The following is a 10,612-nucleotide window of genomic DNA, read 5'->3' on the forward strand; positions in this document are numbered from 1 at the left end:
TTTAATTGAATTGGAAACTCTGATTTAAGAGTTATGGAGTAAAATGTATGCTAATATTTTTAATGTTATGACTTAGAAGACAACATTTAAACATGCGCAGAAAGGCACATTTCAAGAAATAAAGCTTTTACGTGTTCTCAACACTTTTTTAAATTCAGTTTTTGGCCTGTTGACACACACACACACACACAAACACACACACAAACTCCAGCCCCTTTAACAGTTGCTGACATCTTTGTTACTACAAGTTGATCTCAGTCAGCTGTAGAATACAGTCACAGTGCTTCCTCATTGTCCTCTCTTCACAACGCACCTATAAATCTGCTCTGGTAAGTTCAATAATCATTATGACTGACATCAAGAATACCATATTATGTCTGTTTATTTATTTTGTACAGTAGTTTATGAAATGAACATTGCTGGTTAATTTGAGTTGAAACTGAGTGTCTCTCAAACCCAGTATCTGTGTCTCTTTAATGTGAGTTTTCAACAGATCAAACCAGTAATGACCTTAACAGTTAAAACGATGTGTGAGTATTTTGTATTAAGCTGAGAGTTAAGGCCTAACCCCAATTCCAACAAACTAAACAAACACATTAATCACAAGACAGGTTTCTTGTTATGACGAGAAAACATTGTATGTCAAAACAACATGAAAATATCTTGTTAATGCATAAGAAACGTGTTATTATATTTAAAAATATATAATTAACTTTTTTTCTGGCATGTCAGCAATACACCCTTATACTTATGCTACTTCACAATACTCAGAAATTCGACCCTTTGGGTTAAAATGTACCAAAATATTAAACTCTCTTAAGATGATAATGACTCATTTCTGTGAATAAGTATTGCACACAAGTTGAGAAAGACAGGAGTGTTTTTTCCTGCTCCAGTCAGCAGTTTCAGTTCTCTATCTTGACGAACAATAAGAATGAAGGATAAGACAGAGCCTTCCTGCAGTATTGCTTTAACTGTTGGTTGTTTCATAATACTAATACTTTTATCTTTGAGAAAGGTGACAATCTCAGGGCCTTAAAGAGGACCTATGATGCTTTTTGACTTTTATGACCTATAAACGTTGTTATGATGATTCATAGTCATGCTTAACCATACTAAATTATCAAATAATGACTTACATGCATTTTGACGTATTCCCTGCTGACCGTCTGGGGTGTCTGTGCAGAGCACTAAACACTATTCTAGCCAGTCGAGAAGTCACGTCTTCAAAGCGGTCTACCCTTTCATAATTCGTGACGTCGCATAAAAATTGGTGACGTGACCACGCGGATGTTTCCATGTATGGTAATGCTGTCACTTCCCTGTTCGCGTCTGCCTCGCGCCCTTATAGGTCCATGCTCGCGCTTCCCGCCACTGAAAGTGTTCCGGAAGGAAGGTAACCAATCACAACGGAGTGGGGTTTGCAGGAGGGGGGGGAGGGTAGCGGAGATGGCCGATGCACAGGCGGAGGGAGCGGAGATTGCCGAAGCACACACACTCAAGTGTTGACAGGATGTGCTGGATCGCCAAAATAAGAGAAAGAGCTTCCCGAAAATCTACATAGTTTTTTGTGATGTGATTCGTGTCAGGTTGCTCTATAGCAGTGTAAAACAAGAAATGAAGACCAGAAAAGTAGTATAATAGGTCCTCTTTAAGATGTTCAGATAATCATTAGTGTTCACCGCACCTTACCAAATATTTTCAATCTGGATCTTTTTGTGGTGTTACTGATTATACTGATATGCTTCCATATGCAGAACCACAACTGCAAATATCGGCAAACATATACTGTAAATTACTGCTAAACATAACAGTAATCGCGATTTGAAAAGTCAATAGAGTTGCTGCAGCTGTGTTATCCATGGTATGGCAATACTAAAGCTGGTTATGAGAAACACCAACTCCATACAGTCCCCTCCATAAGTACCCAGGCGAGGGTGTCTGATCTAAGAACCGAAACACCCAATGACCCTGGGTTCATCACTGAGGATGTGTCCAAGCACCCCATATACAGTCCCCTCCATAAGTATCGGAACAGTGAGGCCAATTCCTTTATTTTTGCTGAAGACTGGAAACATTTGGGTTTGACACCAACATATGAATATGAGACAATAGATCAACATTTAAGCTTTCATTTCCAGGTATTTACATCTGGATCTGATACACAACTGAGAAGATATAATTTTTTGTAAAGGAACACCACATTTTTAGGTGAGCAAAAGTATTGGAACAGATAGACTTAAAATAAATTAAAGTGAATAAGACTTAATATTTTGTAGCAAAGCCTCGCTTGCAACAACTGCATCAAGCCTGTGACTCATTGACATCACAACATTTTTGATTCCTCCTTTTTGATGCTTTTCCAGGCTTTCACCGCAGCCTCATTCAGTTGCTGTTTGTTTACTCTCTTCAGTCTCCTCTTTAGCAGGTAAAATGCATGCTCCTATGGTTTAAGTCTGGAGATTGACTTGACCAGTCTAAAACCTTCCATTTTTTGACCCTGATTAACTCCTTTGTTGTTTTTGCAGTGTGTTTTGGGTCATTATCTTGCTGCATTATGAAGGAACTTCCAATCAGTTTGGTTGCATCTTTCTTTAAATTGGCAGACAAAATGTTTGTGTAAACTTCTGAGTTCATTTAGCTGTTGCCATCATGTGTTACATCATCAATGAAGATTAATGAGCCCATGCAAGCCCAAGCCATGACATTGCCTCCACCGTGTTTCACAGATGAGCTTGTATGCTTGGGGTCATGAGCAGATCCTTTCTTTCTCCAAACTTTAGCCTTTCCATCACTTTGGTAAAGGTTCATCTTAACAACAACACAGTAACACATGATGGCAGCAGCAAAATGAACTTAGAAGTCCACAGAAACATTCTGTCAGACAATTTAAAGAAAGATGCAACCAAACTGATTGGAAGATCCTTCATCATGCAGCAACCCTAAAAAACTGCCAAAACAACAAAGGAGTGCATCAGGGGCAAGAAATGGAAAGTGTGAGACTGGCCAAGTCAATCTCTAGACTTAAACCCTTTAGAGCATGCATTTTACCTGCTAAAGAGGAGACCGAAGGGAGTAACCCCCCAAAACAAACAGCAACTGAATGAGGCTGCGGTAAAGGCCTGGAAAAGCATCACAAAAGAAGAATGCAAAAGTTTTGTTATGTCAATGGGTCACAGGTTTGATGCAGTTATTGCAAGCGAAGGATTTGCAACAAAATATTAAGTCTTATTCACTTTAATTTACTTTAAGTCTATCTGTTCCAATACTTTTGCTCACCTACAAATGTGGTGTTCCTTTACAAAAAATGCTATCTTCTCAGTTGTGTATCAGATCCAGATGTAAATACCTGGAAATGAAAGCTTAAATGTTGATCTATTGTCTCATATTCATATTTTGGTGTCAAACCCAAATGTTTCCAGTCTTCAGCAAAAATAAAGGAATTGGCCTCACTGTTCCGATACTTATGGAGGGGACTGTATATGGGGTGCTTGGACACATCCTCAGTGATGAACCCAGGGTCATTGGGTGTTTCGGTTCTTAGATCAGACACCCTCGCCTGGGCGACCCAGCCGGGGATGACCAGTTCCTGGCTTGTGTCCAAGTGGCGCGCTACCCCATGGATCACCCCTCTTGATCCACAATCACCTTGAAGATTTCTCTGCAGCTTCACTGATGTTCCTGGTGGCTTTCCTATCTTACAACCCTCTAATGCCAAGGAGTCTGAGTTCTCGGTGTAGGGACTGGCCTGGAAATCCCCTGCAGCCCAACTCGATAGGCTCACAGCTGGCCCTCCACCCATTTTCTTCACAGGTTTCCACCATCTCAAGGTATTTCGCCTTCTTCCGCTTCTGGGCCTCCTCTATCTGGTCTTCCCAGGGAACAGTAAGCTCCAAAAGCACAACTTACTTAGAGATATCAGAGGTAAACACCATATCAGGCCTGAGTGTCTTCCTGGCAATGTGCTATGGAAACTTTCATCTGCCAGTCATGAGCTGAAGCTAGCAGCCCAGTTCAGACCTTACGCTTGGCCTGGGGTTTGTCTGTCCTGCTTTGACGAAGGCGATGTTGTGCCTTGCTGGGAGCTGATGTTTGCTCTGCTGGATTCCAGTGCAGATGGTGTCAGCTATTACCTTCAGCACCTGGTCATGGCACCACGTGTACCTTCCCCCTCCCAGGGCTTGAGGAAAGCAGCTCAAGATGGGGTTCCTACAAGACCCCAGTTATGCAGGTTTGATGGGCTTGGAAGGACATCATATACAGACTTGATCAGAAACTTGAGTATTGCCGGCACTTACTTCCTAAGTTCTAACCAGGTGATCTTCCGGGCTGATGCATGGTCCCTATTTCCAATGTCCACGTTCCTTGCTGACGCACGGCTGCAGTTCTACTCCCTCCAAACGGATCTCTCACCATCAACTGACGTCTCTCGCTTGAGCTTTGTCGTAGCGTTGTCTTGTGTGGCTACCAAGCACAGCTCGTCCAACTGCCAGAGAGCCAACCAAAACACCATACCTTAGCATCACTACTGCATCCTGCGCTCGCCACTTCCTTCCAGTTTTGACTTTCATCCCACTTTTCATGCCACTTTGGTGTCAGATGAGTCCCTGGCTCTTTTGACCTTAAACTCCTCTGTCAGGCCAGAGAAGGGAAGCTGGAGATAGTTGGTGTGCCTGTAAAGAGCAATGCTGCTTAGGCTCTTTGGCACACCCAGCCACATGCAAAGGAACTAGCTGATGTTTTGTGTGAAGCCTTCCACAATGGTTACTGGGACCTCATATATCAGCAGCGGCCAGAAGAGTCTTGGCAGGATACCATGCTGGTAAATCCATGCCTTGTATCATGTATCAGTTATTAGTATAGTAGGGGAGAACGGGGTAAGTGGGCACACTTTTTACTCTAGTGAGAATTGCTCATTACCTAAACATCTTTCAATAGTCATTCCTACATTAAATTGAAGCTTAAGGTGTTGGCTTGAAATGTGTACCCCTCACTTTTTCTATCTTATTGTAATAAAGAAGAAATTAATCGTCAAAGACACCCTTACACATTGTGACAACCAACCCCATCAAGGGGTTGGTTGTCACACACTATGGGGTTGTTTGTCACAATGTTATCTTAATGGGAATAATCTTAAAAAGAAGACAAGAAAGCAGAACAAAATTTGAACCTGTAATTGCATTGTCAAGTTGACAAATAGGCCTACATAACTTACTGTAGCCTTGGCAGCTGGTCTAGTTTGGGATGCACTGGGTTGTTTTGATTTTGTTGCCCTTTTTTCTTTTGCATGCTAGCTGCCTTTTCCTGCTCTATTCTCTCCTTCTCTGGGGTGTCAGTGAGGACACGGCTTGACAATTTCTTTCGTTATTGTGTTCCTTTTCTGGCTGCAGCCTTTGGATAACATGTGACAACTAACCCCCCAAAAAATGTGACGACCAACCCCAACTTGAATTTCTTGCTAGCATCAAGGCCAACAACCATCTGACAACTAATTGGCTTGCTAACCACAATCTAAACTATAGTTTACCCTTCACACTTTTTATGGGTAACAAGTGTTTTGTTATAAACCCATTGTGTAAAAGCCTAGAAGAAAAATACTGAGGAGCTAAATATTTTCAATTTGACATGAAAAACACAAACAGTCCTCTCACCTCAAATTCAGCAGTCTAACTCCAAGGAAGACTATGTAGGTGACCTCTGACCCCAATTGTGGATATTTACATACCAAAATTTCACAGACAGCGCCTTCTGGTTCCGAGATATAACGATTGTGACAACCAACCCGTGTGACAATTTACCCTGTTCTCCCCTATAGTATTCAATCTTCTCTGGAACATTGTGTAACTCCAAAGCTTTAAAAGCTTGTCTGGAATCCATAGGCATAGGCAAGGTCTAGCCAAAGGACAGGTCTCCTCGGTTTTCCCTTGCCTTGCGGATCAATTGGTGTGACCAATCCTGTATACTCTATACAGCATGGCATGCGTGGAACACCACCCCTCTGCACTGCCGTGTCAATGTATGAATTCCTCAGGAGGTACCCAGTCAGACGGTTGGCAAGAATCTAGAAAAAGATTTTGCCTTCCACACTGAGCAGGGAGATGGTGCGGAAATGTGTTATGATACATGCGTTCTCCTCCTTTGGTATCCAGACACCTTCTGCATGTCGCCACTGCTTGGATACCTTCCCCCTCCACCATATGACCCTGATTAGTCTACAAAACCTCTCCAGGAGTCTTGGACAATTTTTGTTAACTTTGTTTGGTACTCCACTCTGCCCTGGTGCTGCACTGGTTCGCGCAACTTTGACTGCATCCCTGACTCCAACCTCCACATGCTAAACCAAGAAGACCATCTGAACATCGCCGGGTCTTATGGCCTGCCTCAAATAAGGGAGCTAAGTAGCGCCAGTTTGATGAGGATGTTGATGCTGCCCTCGTAGTATGATCAAGAATGGAGTGGATCAGCGACTTCAGTTGATATGCACCTTCATCATCAGCTTCGGTGCTGACCAAGAACACAGCTAAGCCGAACCGGCGAGAGATAAAGATCAGCCAGCTAAGGAAAGAACTGAAATCTCTAAAACAGCAGTACAGGAAAGCGGGAGAGGAGGAAAGGCCAGCCCTTACAGAGCTCTGGAAAATCTTGAGAAAGAAGCTCATCTCCCTTAGACGCGCTGAGTGGCACAGGAGAAAGGGGAAGAGACACATGTGCACTGCCTTTTTTCACAAATCCCTTTGGGTTGACTAAACAACTGCCAGGGCAGAAAAGGAGTGGGACTCGTATGCCCACAAGAGGAAATCAACCAACACCTCAGTGACACTTACAGCGACAGGATGAGGGAGGAAGATCTGCCCCCCCCCCCCCTGCAGAGAGCTTATTACCCGAACCCTCAACACCAAAGAGCCCACCCTGGCAAAAAAATAACTATGTAGCAGGTAAGGCATATCCTATGGAAGAGGATTGGGGCCACACATAAGAAAACAATTTTAGTTCTGACTTTAATCTCAGAATTCCATAGTTCTGACTTAAAAGTCAGATTTCTGAAATTAAATTCAGAACCAAATTTTTTATCTTATGTGTAGCCCTCATCCTCTTCCATACATATCTATGTAGTAGTTACTAAAAAAGAAAACACCTATGCAGTAGGTATTGCATAGTAGTAGTTACTACAATTTTGTGTTACCTGCCTGGCTCTGCTCCTCCTCACACCAGGTGCCATGCTGGGCAGTGACTCTGTGCGTTGCTCCACTTGCTTCTTCTTTGTGCAGCTCATCTTGGTCCGATGGTCCCTTAGACCTCTCAGCAACCTGTTCTTGCCACATGAACAGGTTGCATTCATTGTCGATAATCAGTTGCCTGTGTCTTGTACCAAGAAACCCGTCCATCTGGGGTGCTCATTCTCCCCCCTCACCCCTAGGGGTATATTTCGTTTGGGTTTTCCGTAGCTTGGTTTGTGTGCTGCCTCACAGGAGCTGCAGTTCGGGGTGCTAAGCCTCACTGCACCGGTTGCCGTCTCTCTGTGCTGCCCACTGTCTTTTCAGTCATCACCACACTATTCGTGGCCGTCATCCAGCCTTTCCTGGAAGTAACTGACATAGCCAGTCTTATGATAGTTATGAGAAACACCAACTACATATAGATGGTGCTGCTTGGAAACGTCCTCAGAGATGAACCCAGGGTCATTGGGTGTTTCGGACTAAAATTGTGACGCACTTGAAAAGGCCCATCTTAATTCATGTTATGTGATTGTGTACAAGTGTGTGAGTATACTCATTACTCACACAAAAGCCATCAAAATTGCCCTGCGTCTGTGATTGTCTAAACAGGTTATAATGTAAATTAAAGGTAAATGGAGTAGACTTATATGGTGCTTTTTAGCCAATTTTCTCAGCCCCAAAGCGCTTTACATTTCTTTCCACATTCTAGTTCCCATGGGAACTGTGTTTTCACTTGCACTGTCATTGAGTCTACAGGAAAACAGAACGTTGTTGATATGAACACACAGTTGAAATATTTGGTAAAGCTTAAAAAGCACAATTCTTTCATTCATTAGTGTTTGTTAACCAATGTATTAATTCTCTAAAACAGTCGGTTGATATATTTGGTTGTAAATACTGTTGATCAAAACAGGTTTTTGTGACTGTAAATTATGTTATGGGTTACTTTACTAGCTAACTTAAATGACATGTTAACAAGTACTTAGATTTGTCCACCATCTTGCAAACAGTGGCGAATAGACATCAGTCTCCTATTTTGCATGTGAAGTATATTTCAGCTTATGTGCTTATAGGATCAGTTGTGTTTTTATGAGCATTTTCTACCAGCAAATAAACTGAATTGCATCTTTAATGTGTCTGTACCACAGGACAAACACCAGCCATGAGCAGTTCTGAAGACCAATATTTGGCCTTCCTGGACGTATTCAATGAAACCTATGACACCACTGACATGAGCTATGTGGTCAGTAACGCTGTCATGCTCTGCACAAAGGATAAGGTCAACCAGTTTGGTGCGAGATTCATCCCATTCTTCTACTATGTCAACTTCCTCCTGAGTACCATTGGCAACGGGCTGGTGCTCTTCATCATCTACAAGTATGAGAAGCTCAACACAGTGACAAACATCTTCCTCCTGAACTTGGTCTTCTCCAACATCCTGTTTGCCTCCAGCCTACCCTTCTGGGCCAAGTACCACCTGTCAGAGTGGATCTTCGGCGTCGCTCTGTGTAAGATGGTGAGCAGCGCATACTTCATCGGCTTCTACAGCTCCATCCTCTTCCTCACACTCATGACCTTTGACCGGTACCTGGCGGTGGTGCACGCTGTAGCGGCCGCCAAGAGCAGGAAGAGGGCATATGCCATCGTTGCATCAGTGGCAGTTTGGTGCATCAGTATTGTAGCGAGTATAAAAGAACTGGTTCTCCAAAATGTGTGGAAGAGTCCGCTCAACGGGCTGATGTGTGAAGAATCAGGTTACCCTGAGAGCACCATGGAGAAGTGGCGTCTGGTCAGCTACTACCAACAGTTCCTGCTCTTTTTCCTCTTGCCTCTGGCCATGGTCATGTACTGCTACATTAGCATCACTGTCCGCATCCTGTCCACACGCATGAAGGAGAAGTGCCGGGCCATCAAGCTCATCTTTGTCATCATCTTCACCTTCTTCACCTGTTGGACACCCTACAATGTCGTCATCCTCCTTCGAGCCATTCAGATCTCAGCTACCGGTGAGACAGACGGCTCATGTTCTGAATCAGAGAGCTTGGACTATGCCCTGTACGTCACCCGCAATATAGCCTATCTGTATTGTTGCATCAGTCCTGTGTTTTACACATTCCTGGGAAAAAAGTTCCAGAGCCACTTCAGTAGGCTGATGGCAAAGAACATCCCCTGTCTGAAGAGACACATGAGCTTCAGTAGCCAGAGCACCAGGTCCACTTCCCAGAGAACACCACACTCTGCATATGAGTACTAGACAATCACACAGACTGGAAATTAAATGCCAGTTAATATTATTTGGCAAAAATAGTGAATTGCCAAGTGTTAGGATAAGAAATTGAAATAATCAACGTTTGAGGTTGTGACAAAAAACCATGACAAAACTAGTTCTGATAAGTAGCTGATTTAGCTCATTACAAACTGAAAGAGTTATGTCTACTGGCACAGTTCTTAAAACCTTCTTATTTAAAAATGTTACATGGTGGCTTGGTGTGTGTCTTACACATAGTACCACAGCGTCTTCTGAACATACAAACTCTCATAGTCAAGAAAAACATATTGAACATAATCAAGATTTTATTTTCAACTGCTAGTTCAACTGCTTCCAAGGTTAAGCTTGAAAACCCCAACATTGCCCTCTCAAGCAATGGCCATTGTATATAGCTATCAAGTACTTCTGCTGTTGATCATATGTAGATATGATATGGATATGTTTGTATGAGTTCAAGCCTGGACCACCAACCATAGAAAGCTGGCAACTCCAGCATCCTATGGTTGAAAATGGTTTGTGCTAATTGTATGTATAATGGAAGGCTTTTAAGGCCCCTATCATCTGGCATGATAAGGGTTTTAAAGGCTAAGTCATTTTTAAAGGTTACTTTTCTCGAGGAACTTTCTGTAGTCCTTGCTTACGTATATGTGGAATACACTTGTATGCACTAGCTTCAGACCTGCTTCTTGTCTGGTACATTTACGGAATGTTCTCATCTTGTTGATTCAATGTTACAAAAAGACATTTGACACATCTTGTCTAAATTCTTTCAAATTGAACTGTAACTTAACCTGCCAATAAATTTACCAATCAAACCTTTTCCCCTGTGACATCTGTATTTTATGGAACACATTTTAGATTTATTTTGTGTGCAGTGCAAAGCACTAATGCAACACTGCACATGATTTGTTATACTTGTGAGAATGTGTGAATGCTGACACAGCCTCACCTTTGGTCTTGTTGTACCCTCTGACAGGTCCCCAGAGTGGAGGGGTGTGTCTAAACACAGCACCTCCTCTACCCACTCCCCCGTTGGCTCAATCACCATAGCAACCAGTGCCATCAACGCACACAAGTCTGTACGTGTATGTGCACGAGTTTCTTTAGTTTCTGTACCTACAATACA

At 42.8% G+C, this 10,612-nt stretch overlaps 1 protein-coding gene across 1 annotated transcript; it reads left to right on the forward strand.

The window, feature by feature from the left end:
- Positions 1-251: 251 nt before the first annotated feature.
- On the forward strand, positions 252-10,293 carry ccr12a (chemokine (C-C motif) receptor 12a). Its single transcript, XM_080034684.1, has 2 exons — positions 252-329; positions 8,366-10,293. The coding sequence occupies exon 2, from the start codon at positions 8,380-8,382 to the stop codon at positions 9,469-9,471; it is 1,092 nt and encodes a 363-aa protein (XP_079890810.1). The 5' UTR covers positions 252-329; positions 8,366-8,379; the 3' UTR covers positions 9,472-10,293.
- The last annotated feature ends 319 nt before the right edge of the window (positions 10,294-10,612 follow it).

Source organism: Ammodytes marinus (assembly GCF_949987685.1).
Source record: "Ammodytes marinus genome assembly, chromosome: 9".
NCBI classification, from domain to species: Eukaryota; Metazoa; Chordata; class Actinopteri; order Uranoscopiformes; family Ammodytidae; genus Ammodytes; species Ammodytes marinus.

Coding starts and splice junctions, on each gene's coding strand:
- ccr12a (XM_080034684.1), top strand. CDS start 8,380: ATGAGCAGTTCTGAAGACCAATATTTGGCCTTCCTGGACGTATTCAAT.